Source organism: Narcine bancroftii, chromosome 10 (assembly GCF_036971445.1).
Source record: "Narcine bancroftii isolate sNarBan1 chromosome 10, sNarBan1.hap1, whole genome shotgun sequence".
NCBI lineage: Eukaryota > Metazoa > Chordata > Chondrichthyes > Torpediniformes > Narcinidae > Narcine > Narcine bancroftii.
In genome coordinates, this window is record NC_091478.1 from 12,078,318 (window position 1) to 12,096,519 (window position 18,202).

The window sequence follows — 18,202 nt, forward strand, 5'->3', positions numbered from 1 at the left end:
TAAGCAAAGCAGTTCCTGTACTAAGCTGTGATGCATCGGGACATGATACTTTCCATGGTGCATCTGTTGATAAGAAACTTCTTGAACATGTCACATGAAAAAGTAGAATCTTTGGTTCGCTTTCTTGGTTGCAACATTAGTGTGGTTGGGCCAAGGCAGATTGTTGGGGATATATACTTCTGAGAACTTGAAGCTCTCTACCATCTTCATCTCATCACCATTGATATATAAAGGAACATGTGCTCCTCTCCATTTCCTGAAGTCAATGAGGAGCACCTTAGTTTTGCTGACATTGAGAGGGAGAATTTGTTGTTTTGATACCATGCCACCAGCCTCTGTAGCTCCTTCCAAAACTCCATCCACTTGTTTGAGATCTGGTCCACAAGGGAGGTATCAATGTTCAAGACTGTAGATGGAGTTGGAGCACTGTTTGGCCACAGTCATGAGTGTTCAGGAAGTACAGTAAGGGGACTTCCCGAATAACCTCTGACTTCCCCAAAAGTCCAACTAGCAATATTATTATTCAAATCAGGTTGTTCTGAGAAAAACAATCAGGAACAGCAGGCACAAGGACTGGGGAATGAAATGTATACTTTTGTACTTTCAATAGTTATTCTGCCATTGGAGGATTGTGGACAGTTTTGGGCTCCTCATTTAAGAAAGGATGCGTTGGCATTGGAGAAGGTTCAGAGGAGATTCACAAGGATGATTCTGGCAATACAAGACTTATCACATGAAGAGTTTAACAGCTCTTGCCTTGTACTCATTGGAATTTAGGAGAATAAGGGAGAATCTCATTTCAAATGTTGAAAGTTATGGATAGAGTAGATGTAGAAAGGTGGTTTCCTACAGTGGGAGTCTCTAGGACAAGAGAGCACAACTTCAGGATTGGAGGGCGTCATCTTCGAACAGAAAATCTCAGTTGGCATATATTCTTACAAATTATTCTACTGTACGTCTCAGCACAAATAAATGATCAGTACAATTCACTGTTTCCTTGCATCCAACCTTAAGCTGAAATGAAACACAGCAGTAATGTTATCAAAGAAAGTTGGTGCTAATGCATGGACTCACTGCAGTGCGTTTGGCTGTCAGGTGGTTTCAGACAATCCATCTTCGCACCACACAAGGGCAAAATCCACAACACCTCTGACAGAGAATAGTCGGATGTAATGACTTAATATCTCCAATGTGGGATCAATATGGAAATAAATCAACTCAAGGTAGATCTGATCCTACTCTTGGTGTCAAATTAGCACCTTTTTTGTACATTTGTCTGTGTGAGGATTGCAGCCTGGTTGTATCTCTCTGGTGTCATTTTTTTTTATGTTCATTTGTATCAGCATTAAATGTTTCACCTTGAATTTTTTAACTCTCCAATTACTCCTCGGTGCTTGTTGTACATTAAGAATGTACAGAATGCAAAATATTGTTCACATCAATACAATATAATGTTAATCCCAAAGTTCCTGGGGTGTTATATGTAATTAACTCTGAGTTAGGACAAGCCACAGTATTAGATGGCTCAACAGCCCTTTCTTGAGGTGCACATGTGCAACTATAAAAGCAGTCAACGTTAGCGGAAAGGTGCTAAGGGAAAAATTCTGCTCCGTGGGATGAAAATGATGTACATCTGTCTTATTATGCCATCAATTAAAGATTTAAATTATGTTAGCAAGTGTACTTCATCACATGTGACTGGTGTTACTTCACACCAATGAGATCATTTAGGAACTTGCTGTTTTCAGTATTTAATCCTGCTTCTGGAATCTTGGTTGTGTCTCTATCACTTGTGTTTCATTGTCTTCACAGGCCATTTCATTCCTTACTCCTCTGGCAGTGGTCTTTGTGGTCAAAATAATTCGAAGGACAGATAAAACTGAGATTAAGGAGGCATTTTTAGGTAAAGTATTCACTTAATGTATGTGGCCAAAAAAATTGTTTTAAATTCTCTTTTGACCTTGATTTGTTCCATTTGCTATGAGTGGAATCCATCCAATAACACCTATATTTATTTAACATTTAGCTGTCTCCCTGGCCCTGGCTCTGAATGGAATCTTTACCAATACAATTAAGCTGATAGTGGGAAGGTAAGCAGTATTCATTCAATACATCAATAAAGGCTTGGAAAAAAAAATTTGGTAAAATGTGCACTTGCATCAATATCAAGGTAATGAAAACCAAATAGAAATGGATTACCAAGTGATGTCACGGAGTTGAAAATAACACATTACTTTCTTATCTCTTCTACATCTCCAGGCAATAAAAATGTATTTCTTTTTGCAACTATCATTAAATTCTCAGCATTTGGAGAAGAGTGACTGCCCTTGACATATGACCCAATGTGGGATCAAGGGGCCCTTGCAAAATTGAAGTCAATGCCCATCAAGGGTGGGGACAGGGATGTGCATCTGGATGACACTGGCATACAATGCTGTTCACTCTCTGTATAACATTGAGAAGAGGAAGACAGAAGAGGACAATTCCATGACTCTATAATGCAGAGTTAGTATCAGTGGGGATAGTTACAAAATGCCACTACAAAGCATGGACTAACAGCAGTGCAGAGTTTTTCTCCCAACCAGATCTGTAGAGCTCCTGCCTTTTGGGTAACCATCTGCCAGAATTGACAGCACATCTTGTCAGTTCTTGATCAAGCCTTTAAACTCAGCTCCCCATTGCTTAGAGACTCAGTTTAAAGTCAGGGGTAATGTTGGTAATGAAAGGAAAACTTTCATTGATTCACCCAGGTGATTTTACTGCTACTAGAGTGTGTGGTGAGATAAGAAGCAGGAGTGGCTATAGTTCATACAGTTTGCTGAGCCATTCAAACAGTCACCATTTGATCTCGGCCTCAACTCGGCTTCCCATAACCCTCGAGTCTTTACACTCCAAAAACCTTTCCAGCTTTGAATATATTCAATGTCCTGACTCCACAGCTCCCTAAACTGGAGAATTCCAGAGATTCGTCCCAACTCCAAGAGAAGAAAATTCTTTTCATTTCACTTTAGATATTCTGAGACATGTCCCTTTGTTCCTTTTGAGGGGAAACATCTTCTCATATGTTCAATAAGTTCAAAACACAATCTACTGGAGGAACTCAGTGGGGCCAAGCAACAGCAGTGGGAGAAAAAGATTGGTCGCCATTTCAAACCCAAGCTCTCTATTGAGAATAGAGAAAATGTAGTAAGTGTAAAGAGGACAGGGAGGGAGAGGTGGGATAGTGGCCCATGTGAGGATGGTGAACCAGGTAGGGGGTGAAACATGACGGACAGAGGCAGAAGATTCACAGACGCCAAACAAAAAGGTCGGATTGAGGAAGACGAGTCAAACAGGGTGCAGTGGATCATTAGATCAGTGCTGGAATCTGATACGAAAAGTTCAATAAGCTCACTTTTCAATCTTTGAGCTCAACTGTTCTCCCTAAAACTGCTGTTCTTTGCAGGAATCTCTGAAGTTCAATCAAAAAAAGTACTGTATATCCTTCCTTGAATAAAGATACTAAATGTTGACACAGAACTCCAGGTCTGGTATCACAGAATCCTGTACACGTGCATAGTGGAATTTATTATGTGCACGTGGCAAATTCTGAAAACCTGATAAAGGCTAGTTAATCTGTTTGCCTGAGTGATACTGGTGAAGGACCATGTCACAATGCCATTCCACTGGGAGAATCTCCTCTTCTACAAAAACATTTCTTGCTACCTTTTGCATCCCAATGAAAGAATAGAGATGCCCTTGGTTTATAATTCACCCATAACACGATGTAGCACACTCTTGGTAATGAACTGAAGTGGCAGCTTTGATTCCGTTCTCATGTCCTTGTGGAAGAGTTTGAACACATAATATTCTCAGAGGCATGGGTGTTCCTACTGAGGCACAGCCTACAGCTTCATGGTCAGGCTGTACAAGCCATTGGTGAGAGCACATTTAGAATACTGTGTGCAGTTCTGTGCGCAGGAAGGATAGCAATAAGTTGGAAGGGGTGCAAAGGAGATTCACCAGGATGTTCCCAGGAGTGGAGAGTTTGAGTTAGAGGAAGAGGTTGGATGGACTGGGTCTTTATTCCTTGGAGAGTCAAAGGGATGAACCTTAAAGAGGTTTATAAAGTCATGGGGTGGAGGGGGGGGTGCATGGATAAAGTGAATGCTCAGAGTCTTTTTCTCAGGGTACATGATTCTCAGAGGGCTTAAGCTTAAGATGAGAGGAGAGAGACTTAAGGACCTAAATGGCAACTTTTTTTTCCAGTCAGGGGGATGGTCCACATCTGGTACAAGCTGCCAGAGGAAGCTACAGAAACAGGAACAATTACGTTGCTCAAAAGACATTTGGACAGGTAGATGGATAGGAAGAGTTACAAAGGATATGGACTAAAAGCAGACAACTGGGACTGGCCTAGAATGCCTACTTGATTGGCGTGGGTGAATTAGGATGAAAGGCCTGTGCCATCTGGAATGTGACTATGGTTCAGATGGCCCGGAATCTCAGAAGTGGAGATTACACAGAAGACCTTTTGAAATCTGTAGCAGGTAGCCTTATGCTATGGTTCTGCAGAGAAATGGATCAGTGGTCAATCCTCAGGATCGACCCCCACAATCAACGTGATCGTCTGAAGAAGGCGCGTAAAATCACTGAGGACCCCTTCCACCCAGCACCTTTCAGCTGCTCCCTTCAGGACAGAGATGTAGGAGTAACAGAGCTAGTACCACCAGACTGAGAAACAGTGGAAGTGAGAATGCTGAACGACAAAAGGAACTGCTCACTCTAACCATTCAAGACTCATATTCACAAAACAACATTTATTTGTCCAGATGAATACTTGGCCTTCATTTGTATTGTTTGTTTGTATGTGTGTTTGGTCGTGTATCTGCACGTTAAGCACTGAGGACCCTAGAACGCTGTTTCGTCAGATTGAACTTGTACAATCAGTTGACAGTAAACTTGACTTATTTTCATCTGGTTTCCTACCTTGTCATGCTGATGGTCGAGTTGACCGACAATCAGGAGGGAAAGCTGCCAAGTAGCTGATGGTCAGAGATACGTGGGTGGTGGTTGATTTCGGTGAGTTGGAAATTGCGGTATATGTAAAGATGTTTGCTACTCAGGCCCGTCTGTAGCGAGGGGAATTTCATCACGGAACCAGCAATTGAGTCTCCATCTTCTTTGTGTAATTCCTGATGAAAAATGAGCACTCAAGGATTAAAAATAACATTCAAAAGGCACACTGCCTTTTAGTGACTTACATCTAGTGAAACTAGTTGTGAGCATGCTGGAGGTGAGTTTGAGATTTAATTCTGTCCCACTTTCCCCAAAAATTACTTTCTTTGACAGTTAGAATTGCCACGCCAATAAATAGTGGGATGGAACTTCAGAAAACTGAAGTGTTGTTTGCGATCTCTTACACAGCATGAAGGAGCTGGAAGTAACATGGAAACATCTGTTGTATCATGTTCAGGTTGAGCGTGTAGTTAATATGGTATGCTAACATTACAGTGAAAGTTGAAATCTTCTCTGCTTCATCAGCCAGAATACAGAATAATGTTTACAAATTAATGTTTTGACTCGTAATTACATTCATTGAGTGGCTTGCTCAAATGGAAATTATGATAAAATATAGCAACAAAGCTTTGACAGTCTACTTTAATCATAAGGGAAACCAACCAAGGAGTTACTATCATCTATGGGCAAAGAATCATCGTATTCAGCTTGACTAGAATTCTGGCAACCAATAATAAAGACCATGAAAATTTCTAGAAAAAAAATCATACAACTTATTAAAAATGCAGCTTTAATAATGTGCTGAGTTGTCCATTTATCAAATTATAACCCACACGTCTCCTTCAATTACTTATTTGAAAAAAAAAGTGGTGGCTAAATTAGGTGAGGTCCAATGCATTGTATTTAATAATGCATCAAAAAGAGATTTGCTGTGGCTTATGGTAGAGGTATTCCTCTCATTTCGAAGATAAAATTGAACAGTATATTTGAAGGAACCACAAATAGAATTATCTCTCTTTGGCTTGGCTTCGTGGATGAAGATTTATGGAGGGGTATGTCCACGTCTGCTGCAGGCTCGTTGGTGACTGATAAGTCCGATGCGGGACAGGCAGGCACAGTTGCAGCGGTTGTGAGGGAAAAATTGGTGGGTTGGGGTTGGGTGTTGGGTTTTTCCTCCTTTGTCAGTGAGGTGGGCTCTGCGGTCTTCTTCAAAGAGGTTGCAGCCCGCCGAACTGTGAGGCGCCAAGATGCACGGTTGGAGGCGAGATCAGCCCACTGGGGGTGGTCAATGTGGCAGGCACCAAGAGATTTCTTTAAGCAGTCCTTGTACCTCTTCTTTGGGTGCACCTCTGTCTCGGTGGCCAGAAGAGAGCTCGCCATAGAACACGATCTTGGGAAGGCGATGGTCCTCCATTCTGGAGACGTGACCCACCCAGCGCAGTTGGGTCTTCAGCAGCGTGGATTCGATGCTTGCGGACTCTGCCAGCTCGAGTACTTCGATGTTCTGTGGCTATCTTTCCTTTTGATGTCTGCTCTCTGAATGCGAATTCCACACTGAACTGACAACAAATGACCAAACCTGCCTTGATAATTTTTAATATTTATAATCTGACACTGCCTCACGCTGCCTGATTAATCAATAGGAGTAAGCAAAGACTGTGGTGTATTTTAATTTTCATTCTTACCAGACTTTTTTTTTCTGGATTGCTTTCGTTTTTTGATTTATAGTCACATTAAAATTCAATTATAAATCCATGTAATTTGAAATGTAATTCCCCATCAACATCAAGGTAAATAATGGTCAGTAGTGATCCCAGGATATTGATGCAATACACAAACGTGCTGGAGAAACTCAGCAAGACAAGCAGGGGAAGAGCACTGGTCTTTATGGATGCTGCGTCACCTGCTGAGTTTCTTCAGCATGCTTATACATTGCCCTGGGTCCCAGTATCTGCAGACTTTCTTGTTTAACTCCAAGATATTGATGGAGAGTTTGAGAATTGTAGTCCCAATGAATGTCAAGTGTAGATGGGCTTTGCATAGATCTCTTTGTGGACTGTAATCGAAAGTTGGCCTGCATCATTTGCTCCATTCAAATGAACCTGTCGTCATTATTGAACAGCCTCTGCATTGTGAGCTGTATCATCTCACATATCTCGAACTCCCAACAGGAAGGGTAATGGTGAACCATCGGGTCAGTGAGTGGTGGCTGTGCTGTCGGGGGGGGGGGGGGGGGGGGTGGAGGTAACGACCCACTCGTACTCCTGAAACTGCAATTTCTTGATAGCAGCTTTAGGAGGATAAAAATCGGTCCTTTGCATGCTACTTCAGTCTGATATTTTGCATCTCCACAGACAGCAATTGAGATGTATCCCCTTTCACACCGCCGATTCCACGTGGGTTAACTGACTAATTTAGCGGGTCTGTTCCTGTTAGTCGCGCGATGTGAAATGTCCCAACTTGGCAGGGTGAGTTAAATTCAAATGGGCTCCGACATTTGCCCCCCCCCCCCCCCCCCCCCCCCAAAGTGTCAGAGCCCGGCCGAGTTAATTGACGAATCGCCTTCTGGCAGTGTGAAAGCACAACCTGTTCTCGCATTGTCATCACTGGAGGCAGGACCCCTCCCCCCCCCCCCCCCCCCCCCGAAATGCCGGGTTGCCGATTTACCAGGTAAATCAGTGTGCAGTGGGAAAGGCTCCCGAGGGCAGCAGGTCCGGTAAGTTTACTCGCTTCCTCGGAGGGTTGGCAGTGTGAAAGGAGCTAAGTGATGGAAGAATAGATCGAAACAGTTAAGTGTAGATGTAATCACAAACCAACTTGGCATTTTGATTGTAGCATCTCCAGCGCCAATGTTTGTACTAGCGATTGACAGGGCATCCGCTTCATCTTGAATTAATGTGCAAATCTCTGTGCTTCCTTGCCCCAGAGCCTTGCTGTTCTCTTCTATTGTACGCCATCTTCTCCTGCAGGAGGAATGTACTCTGCTAATTGGCAGTTGCAGTCCCCAGCTCCTTCAGCCAGAATCTGTCAGCATTTTCATGTACTAACTGATTATAATAGCAGTCAGATGGGAGCATGTACCTTAGTTAGAAGTGAGAATTTAAGGAGCCAGTGATCATTACAGAACTGCAGACGACTGGCACATCGTGTTTGATGCTTCTGGGACAAGAAACAATGATTACATCTCTTTAGTCATTTACAGTAAGTAAATTGTGAGATTATGTAACATAATGACATCATTAATGTTCAGTTGTTGTTGGGTATCTGCAATAAGGTACACACCTTTATTCAGAAGCTCCTGGTACTTCCTAAATTATTCTTGTAGTTAGAGCCCACCAGATCTCCCATCCTCATTCAGAACCTCTCCAAAACTACAACAGACAACAAGTTCCCATTACCAATGTGAATTGGCAATAACAGGGAGAGTTTCATTTGAAAAGTTTATACACCTTTCGGAAGGGCTCAGATTCAAAATGTTGGGAAATCTATCTTTACCTTTTATGGACCTTGCAAATCCTGTGGAGTTCCTCCAGCATTTACAGTGTTTGGACTGAAAAAGAACTCTGGGCCATTGACGGCACCCAGCATAAGACTCCAAACATGTTGAGATCAAGCCCAGCCACAAACGTGCCTGGGTACAAGAAAAATCTGCCAAATTCTGGTGTCGGAGAAGAAAGGGAGGCAGCAGCAGGGTGAGGGAAATTGTTGGATCTGAAAGAAAGCTCGAATAGTCCGTCGGCATTAGCCAGGAAAATGGCTCGGATATAGTGATTCACGTGCAGACAGGCCGAGAGTTTACAATAAGGCATGTACAATCATTCACAAATTATGGATGGAACTACCAAAGTTCCAAAGGTGGAAGTTCTGGTTGAGAATGCATTAGCAGTATTACATGGAGCAGAGAAAAGCACCATAAAGAACCCACTGAAATCAGATCTATAGCACATCACAGAATATCCAGCCTAATAGCTCTGCAAAAAAAAAAAACCCAAATTACAACAGCTTTAAAGATGGAACAGTACCTGACTTCACAAATGTTTAAAATACCATCCACATCCAGAAAAGAGAAAAACTGGGTGATTATGTTGTTAGGATGAAAGACCCATCAAAGCGCCCATAGATTGCACACAAAAAGACATGTTTCTGTGTAGTTTGAATGATGAAAGGATCTAATCTAAGTTGTTTGATAAGGATACCTCATTTCATCAAAGAGACCTATGGTGACCTCATTTGAGTCAAAAGTACCTTAGAATTCTATTCTTTGCCAACAACAAAAGGCAACAGCCAAATTCTTAGTCATGTTGCTTTTCACTTTAATCCTCCATTCCACTCCTATCCTGATCTTTGATGTTTCCTTCACTGTTCAGAGTGTGCCTACCATAAACTTGGCAATCTGCACCCTTTCCTCGGAACACAATGCAGCTTTCGAGACTCCAAATCAAAGTCAATAATTTCAGATAACGAGATCTCAGTTTGTGCCAGACAGGCATGTTCTGCCATCAGCATCACCAGTATTATCCTTTTAGTTTCACATCTCAGAAATAGCTGGGACCTTCATTTCACACCTTTTATGTCCCACTGTTTTGTCTCTGAGAGCCAGGCCACCTCAGAAAAAGCAGAATCACCTCAGCAATCCTGGCTCTTTGCTAGTCCTGTAAAACCCCTGGTATCCAGTACCTCTGGAGATTGGTAATCCCAGATAAGTGTATTTTCTGATTGCTTGAGATTGCATTTTACGTGATTTGTGAACTATCAGCGAGATGCACCAATTTTGAACTGATGTATTTTTTACCTATTTATTTTCTGGGGTTTTTTTTTTTTGCTGGTGGCTTGAACTGCTGGTTGTTTGAATTCCGAATAACAGGGGTTTTTACTACATCCATCTTTTCTCTGCACTTTCTACAATGGGTAACAAGGATGGCATAGCAGTTAGCGCAACACCTTTACAGCGCCAGCAGTTGGGACCAGGGTTTGAATCCTGTGCTCTCTGGAAGGAGTCGCTATGGCTTCTCCTGGGGCTCCAGTTTCCTCCCATCATTTGAAACGTAGCTGTGGGTTTATTGGGTGTAAATTGGGTTGGCATGGACTCATAATTAACCTAAACCTGACTGGTTTCCACTCTATCCCAGTTCTGTTGACCAATCGGAAATCATCACTTGGTTTCTCTTGCTTCCTGACATGCCAATATTCTCCATTTATGCTTCAGATTGCTAGAAACTGCTATGTTTTTGACTCATAAGTTCATTGTGGAGGACAGTTCACTGATCACAGCCTCTCCAACCATTACAGCCAATAGACAATAAGTGCTGGAGTAGGCCAATTGGCCCATCGAGGCAGCACTGCCATTTTTCAGATCATGGCTGATCATTCACTATCAGTACCCATTTCCACCTTATCCCCATAAATCCTCAACTCCCCTGCCCAAAAGATCCTTATCTAACTCCCTTTTGAACATATCCAGTGAATCTGCCTCTACTACCCTCTGTGGCAAAGCATTCCACTCTTCTCTGGGTAAAAAAAATTCTCATCGCTGTCCTAAAGGGCCTTCCCTGTATTCTTAAACTATGCCCTCTAGTCCTAGTCTCTCTCAACATTGGTAACATGTAATCCAAGGCTGACCAATGCATTCTGAAGGAGATTCTGAAGAGCTTCCATCAACACAATATGAAATATAGATTCAAGTTTCTTTTATTGTCATGTTCTTCTTTGGCTTGGCTTCGCGGACGAAGATTTATGGAGGGGGTAAAAGTCCACGTCAGCTGCAGGCTCGTTTGTGGCTGACAAGTCCGATGCGGGACAGGCAGGCACGGTTGCAGTGGCTGCAGGGGAAAATTGGTTGGTTGGGGTTGGGTGTTGGGTTTTTCCTCCTTTGCCTTTTGTCAGTGAGGTGGGCTCTGCGGTCTTCTTCAAAGGAGGTTGCTGCCCGCCAAACTGTGAGGCGCCAAGATGCACGGTTTGAGGCGATATCAGCCCACTGGTGGTGGTCAATGTGGCAGGCACCAAGAGATTTCTTTAGGCAGTCTTTGTACCTTTTCTTTGGTGCACCTCTGTCACGGTGGCCAGTGGAGAGCTCGCCATATAACACGATCTTGGGAAGGCGATGGTCCTCCATTCTGGAGACGTGACCCATCCAGCGCAGCTGGATCTTCAGCAGCATGGACTCGATGGTGTTGACCTCTGCCATCTCGAGTACTTCGACGTTAGGGATGAAAGCGCTCCAATGGATGTTGAGGATGGAGCGGAGACAACGCTGGTGGAAGCGTTCTAGGAGCCGTAGGTGATGCCGGTAGAGGACCCATGATTCGGAGCCGAACAGGAGTGTGGGTATGACAACGGCTCTGTATATGCTTATCTTTGTGAGGTTTTTCAGTTCGTTGTTTTTCCAGACTCTTTTGTGTAGTCTTCCAAAGGCACTATTTGCCTTGGCGAGTCTGTTGTCTATCTCATTGTCGATCCTTGCATCTGATGAAATGGTGCAGCCGAGATAGGTAAACTGGTTGACCGTTTTGAGTTTTGTGTGCCCGATGGAGATGTGGGGGGGCTGGTAGTCATGGTGGGGAGCTGGCTGATGGAGGACCTCAGTTTTCTTCAGGCTGACTTCCAGGCCAAACATTTTGGCAGTTTCCGCAAAGCAGGATGTCAAGCGCTGAAGAGCTGGCTCTGAATGGGCAACTAAAGCGGCATCGTCTGCAAAGAGTAGTTCACGGACAAGTTTCTCTTGTGTCTTGGTGTGAGCTTGCAGGCGCCTCAGATTGAAGAGACTGCCATCCGTGCGGTACCGGATGTAAACAGCGCAAACTCCGAGAAATCCAAAACGAGTGGTGGACTAGCCTCGCCAAACGAACCCAGCTCAGCGCGGACATTGGCGACTTCAGGGGTTTCTATGAGGCTCTAAAGGCTGTGTACGGCCCCTCACCCCAAGTCCAAAGCCCGCTGCGCAGCTCAGACGGCAAAGTCCTCCTCAGCGACAAGATCTCCATCCTCAACCGATGGTCAGAACACTTCCAATCTCTTTTCAGTGCCAACCGCTCAGTCCAAGATTCCGCCCTGCTCCAGCTCCCTCAACAGCCCCTAAGGCTAGAGCTGGATGAGACATATAAGGCAATCGAACAACTGAAAAGTGGCAAAGCAGCAGGTATGGATGGAATCCCCCCAGAGGTCTGGAAGGCTGGCGGCAAAACTCTGCATGCCAAACTGCATGAGTTTTTCAAGCTTTGTTGGGACCAAGGAAAACTGCCTCAGGATCTTCGTGATGCCACCATCATCACCCTGTACAAAAACAAAGGCGAGAAATCAGACTGCTCAAACTACAGGGGAATCACATTGCTCTCCATTGTAGGCAAAATCTTCGCTAGGATTCTACTAAATAGAATAATACCTAGTGTCGCCGAGAATATTCTCCCAGAATCACAGTGCGGCTTTCGCGCAAACAAAGGAACTACTGACATGGTCTTTGCCCTCAGACAGCTCCAAGAAAAGTGCAGAGAACAAAACAAAGGACTCTACATCACCTTTGTTGACCTCACCAAAGCCTTCGACACCGTGAGCAGGAAAGGGCTTTGGCAAATACTAGAGCGCATTGGATGTCCCCCAAAGTTCCTCAACATGATTTTCCAACTGCACGAAAACCAACAAGGTCGGGTCAGATACAGCAATGAGCTCTCTGAACCCTTCTCCATTAACAATGGCGTGAAGCAAGGCTGTGTTCTCGCACCAACCCTCTTTTCAATCTTCTTCAGCATGATGCTGAACCAAGCCATGAAAGACCCCAACAATGAAGACGTATTGTCATGTAATAAAGCAGAAAATGTCATATTCCATGAAATTTCCCTTTAGTCTGCTGCAAGGTAGATAAAGAGCCGCCATTAGTATTGTTCAGCACCCAAAAGGGTGTCTGTGGATTCACCTCCAGCTGCCCGGAGCCCTGTTCTACCCAAGCTCCTGATCCAAATCTTCAATAAAATCAAGAAGTCTTCAGCACCCAATGCCCCCTGGGAGCCATTCTTGCCCTTAGTGACCTCTTGAATCCCAGTTTTGATAGTTGGTTCCTATGAGCCAGTCTCCAGTAGTCCACTGCCCACAGCCTGAAGGGGTCCTTTGACCGCAAGTCACCAACAGCACGCAGCCAGCATGGATCCTTTGACCGATGAGCCTGGAATGCTGCATAGTCACAGTACCATATGCCTCTCCTTCTCAACTTGGGGGGGGGGGGGCGGGGGGGAGGTGTTTCTCCCCATTTCTAGAGCCCAGTGCCAGTTCACTATTCCCCCCAGAATCTGCAACCCTTTAAAGTCACTACCATACAAGTGATCCATTGTGAGCTTTTGTACAGCCAGAGGTTGTGTACCTTTGACTAATGAGGTTTTTGAATATAGTTAAGTAAATAACTCATGGCTATGTGATATAATAATATTCTCGTGTCATTAGAACTAGTTGGCATTGATGAAGTGCACATACTGGATTGTAAGCTCCTGGTGTCTTTTAGAAAATTCTTGGAAGATAAATTCTGCTAACACTCCCAGCAGAATTACAGACAAACATTTGAAGAGACTCAGTGGGTGCAGCAACACACACGGAGAGAAATGGTCAATGCTTTAGGTTGGGACGCTTCATCAAAATAAAGTAGGCTGCCATTGTCTGAAGGACATCGCTTGAATATTTTAAAGGAATGAACCACAATTTGTCTCGGTGCTTCAACTAACCTTCCTGCTCCACAGATAACTCAATTTAGGTTTGCTGACCCTGTGCACCATTGTACTTGCAGCACGATCCTTGGGCTTATGGAGGAGTGACTCTCAGGCAATAACCTCTTGCTTTTGCATGAACTCCTCCCAATTGTTCCAGCAATTCAATCCCTCCTAAGTTGGAAAGTCGCCGCTTCAGATCTGATTTTAAAACCAGTTTCGTGCCCACATTTTGTTCCTCTCGCAGCTCCTTTCACATACTCTTTTAAGTTGAAGCCACTCTGTAAATAAAGAACTTTATCCTTGCTCTCGTAATTTCAAAAATGTACCATTTTGCTGGTATGCCTGGGTATCTCTGGACTTGGTGCTGCAAAATGCTGTTTATAGGGAGGGTGACCCAGGAGTTCTTTTGTGGTACATTTCCTGAGAATCCAACAGGTGAGTATCACATCCTGGCACATGGTCTGAATCGGGAATTTCAGTGCTATGAATTTCACGAGTTAGCAATTTAAAGGTTGATGCCTGGAGGAATAGAGAGAGCTTTCCATCGTCTTGACCTGACTGAACATACAAGTGAATGGTAACATCTTAACCGAACTCATTCCTCTTCAGCAAGTACCCTCTCACTCTACTTCCTTAGCACCTGGCCCAGAGAAATTTGTACCAATAAAGTAAAGCCGGGGCGCAGTGCAGGGTGGGGAGGGGCGACAGGCATGCACGGTTCCCTGGTGCAGGCAGAGCGGTTCCAGCTGTGTGAGGGATTATGGGCAAGGAAGGCAGCCATTAATCCCCTGCCGCCCTGAGCAAGCCCATGAGGTGCCGGAGCGATGCTTGGTGAGCTTCGGCAGCACTGCACCCCTGAAGTAAAGGGCAATTGTATCAATGTCAACGGAGGTTCAGCCAATCCCCAAAGTTGGGGGGGGGGGGGGGGGGGGGGAACCAGCAGAAATGGACAAGGAATCAGTTGTGGCAGGGATGAGGATGCTGGTTGAACCCCTGGTCACCCCGGAGTGACCACCTGCTGTGGTGTGCTCACAGTATTCGTGAGCAGGTTGGCTTTCCCCACTGCCCCTCCCCACAGTCTTCCAAACTTGAGATCTTTACTAACAAAAATAATAAGGAAATGGCTCACAAAACAGTAGCTTAACACTCCCAAAGAACAAAGACTTGCAAAAGAGACACTAACCAGCCCCTCATGAATAACTACAAATCTGTGCTATTGTGTTTCACCCCTTTTAGGCCACTCTTCACTGCTGTGCTTAAATTTAACTGTTCATGGATGCCTAAGAGTTTCTGTTGCTCATTTTACCCCAGCATAAAAATAAATATACTGGTGATTGTTCTGTAGAGTGTAGGTCTCTTCTTTAGCGTACAATAGATTTAAAACTAGAATTAACAGCGACAGTGAAATTATATCATCAACCTCTGTGCCTACAGCAGGTCCCCAAAGGGTGGTCCATTAATCAGCATGCAATCCACATGTGAATCTGCTAAACACAGCGAGAAAGAAGGCACATTAACTAGCCCATCCTCGCCTGAAATTTCAGAAGAAAGTTTGGAGGGTCCACAGCTGAAAATGGTGCCTTGGATGCTTTAGATCAAAAGGCAGATTTATTGTCAGAGTACATACATGACATCACATACAACCCTGAAATTCTTTTTCCTGTGGACACAGCAGAATTACCGCTTATTGGTAGTGCAAAAACTACACAAGGAGATATGTACACACCTAAACAAATAAATATAAACAAACTGACTCTGCAATGCAGAGAGAAAAAAAAAGTGTGAACCGTGCTACTCCACTATCAAACCGGCATCCACAGTTGCAGGCCCCCCGTCCATTGACGAGGATGTCCCATTCCAAGTGGAAACTGATGCCTCAGATTGTGCCTTGGGAGGAACACCAAATCAAAAGGGCAGACCTATGGCATTCTTCTCCCGCACGTTACGTGGACCTGAACTTAAACATCCTGCTATTGACAAAGAAGCCCAGGCTATTATCGAAGCTGTTCGCTACTGGAGACACTTTCTAGTCGGCAGCAAATTTACTCTTGTCACTGATCAGAAATCTGTAGCTTACATGTTCAGTACTGCAACAAATCAAATACCTTATGAACGTATGTTTGCCTTTCATAGGAAATCAGGAACTGTGATGGACTGGCCAGCCTGTTTATCTGAGCCTGGAACCGTGCTGCTGAAGAGCCAAGCTCGGGCGTGTAAAACAGACCCCCTAGTCCAACCAGTTCAGCTACTGCATACTAACCCCAACTACCCTCATGTTAAATTCCCAGATGGGAGTACTGACACTGTACCCATAAGAGATCTGGTCTCACCTGGTTCGCCCATTCCTCGCACCCTTATTCAGATTGAGCCTAAGAGATTGGACTCACCCCCCCCCCCCAGCCTGTGATCCCTAGTAAGCTTTCAGATGGCCATGCTGAGGCTCCACTGCCTCCCGCTGGCAATTCTGGACCAGGTCCAGAAGTCAGTCCTTCCCACACGACAGACCTAGGACCTGTACCAGTTCCCAAGGTTTCAAAGGAGCCACCTGTAGGTCCTTTGCAGTCGGAATCAGGGGAATATATAATGGGGAATAAGGAAATGGCAGACCAATTAAATTCTTACTTTAGTTCTGTTTTTACAAGAGAGGATACAAATAACCTCCCAAGGATGTTGGGAAACAGAGACTAATGCAAGGGAGGAACTGAAAGAAATCAGTATCTCTAAGGACATGGTCTTGGGGAAATTGATGGGATTGAAGACAGATAAATCCCAAGGGCCTGATAATCTACATCCTAGGGTACTCAAGGAAGTGGCCATTTAGATAGCAGATGCTTTAAGAATTATTTTCCAGAACTCTATAGACTCAGGATCAGTACCCATGGATTGGAGGGTAGCTAATGTTACCCCACTATTTAAAAAGGGGGGTAGAGAAAAAGCGGGGAATTATCGGCCTGTGAGCCTTACATCAGTAGTGGGCAAAATGATGGAATCCATTATTAAGGATGTAATAGCGGAGCATATGACTAGCAGAGAAGGGATCGGACGGAGTCAACATGGATTTACAAAAGGTAAATCGTGCTTGACAAATCTATTGGAATTCTTTGAAATGGTGACAGGTAAAATAGATGGGGGAGAGCCAGTGGATGTGGTGTACCTGGACTTCCAAAAGGCCTTCGATAAGGTCCCGCATAAACGACTGGCTTCCAAAATCAAGGCTCATGGGATTGGGGGCAAAGTATTGATGTGGATTGAGAACTGGCTGGCAGGTAGAAGACAGAGAGTTGGGATAAATGGCTCATTTTCTGAGTGGCAGGCGGTGATCAGTGGGGTACCACAGGGATCTGTACTGGGACCCCAACTGTTCACAATTTACATTAATGATCTGGATGAGGGGATTGGATGTAATATCTCCAAATTTGCAGATGACTCTAAGCTAGGAGGGGTTGTGTGCACGGAAGAGGGGGTCAGGAAGCTCCAGTGTGATTTGGATAAATTCAGGGACTGGGCAGATACATGGCAAATGCACTACAATGTGGATAAATGTGAGGTTATCCACTTTGGTAATACAAACCGGAGGGCAGATTACTATTTGAATGGCAATAGATTAAGAGAGGGGAAGTGCAGAGAGACCTAGGGGTACTTGTACATCAGTCTCTGAAGGCGAGCATGCAGGTACAGCAGGCGGTTAAAAAGGCAAATGGTATGTTGGCCTTCATATCAAGAGGGTTGGAGTATAGGAACAAGGATACCTTACTGCAGCTGTACAGGGCCTTGGTGAGACCCCACCTGGAGTATTATGTCCAGTTTTGGTCACCTTATCTAAGGAAGGATGTTCTTGCAATGGAAGGAGTGCAGAGGCGATTCACCAGGCTGATACCTGGAAAGGCAGGAATGACTTATGAGGAAAGATTACGCAAATTGGGATTGTACTCGCTGGAGTTTAGAAGATTGAGAGGGGATCTCATAGAGACATAAAATTCTGGCAGGACTGGATAGAATGGATGCAGATGGGATGTTTGCAATGATGGGAAAATCCAGAACCCGGGGCCATGGTTTGAGGATAATAGGCAAACCATTTAGGATCGAGAGGAGGAATTTCTTTACCCAGAGGGTGGTGAATCTGTGGAATTCATTGCCACAGAGGGCAGTGGAAGCAGGTTCATTAAATATATTTAAGAGGGAATGAGATATATTTCTTCAGTATAAGGGTATTAAAGGTTACGGAGAGAAGGCGGGGACGGGGTACTGAACTTTAAGATCAGCCATGATCTCGTTGAATGGCGGAGCAGGCTCGAAGGGTCGAATGACCTACTCCTGCTCCTATCTTCTATGTTTCTATGAGACGAAGCACCAGAATTCGTAAACAACCTGATAGGCTGACATATTCATAAAACATCTCATTATATTTCGATTGCTTGCTAGATACTGACATATTTTGGCTGTTACAATATTCTCAAGGCCAAACATGGTATCCATGTGTCGCTTGCTTCAGTCTTTCCTAGCAGCTATCCTTTTGA

At 44.4% G+C, this 18,202-nt stretch overlaps 2 protein-coding genes across 5 annotated transcripts in view; one reads left to right on the plus strand and one right to left on the minus strand.

Moving 5' to 3' along the window:
* LOC138744166 (phospholipid phosphatase 4-like) overlaps positions 1–18,202 on the plus strand; it is a 185,484-nt gene that overhangs the window by 81,787 nt on the left and 85,495 nt on the right. For all 4 annotated transcript variants that reach the window (XM_069899859.1, XM_069899861.1, XM_069899862.1 and 1 more), the window contains 2 exons: positions 1,813–1,903; positions 2,027–2,090. In XM_069899859.1, the coding sequence (XP_069755960.1) occupies positions 1,813–1,903; positions 2,027–2,090 (155 nt within the window). The remainder of the gene's footprint in view (positions 1–1,812; positions 1,904–2,026; positions 2,091–18,202) is intronic.
* Positions 5,009–18,202, minus strand: part of LOC138744165 (SEC23-interacting protein-like) — a 195,104-nt gene continuing 181,910 nt past the window's right edge. Inside the window, exon 18 of the mRNA XM_069899855.1 lies at positions 5,009–5,174. Coding sequence (XP_069755956.1) covers positions 5,132–5,174 — 43 coding nt within the window. The 3' untranslated portion in view covers positions 5,009–5,131. The remainder of the gene's footprint in view (positions 5,175–18,202) is intronic.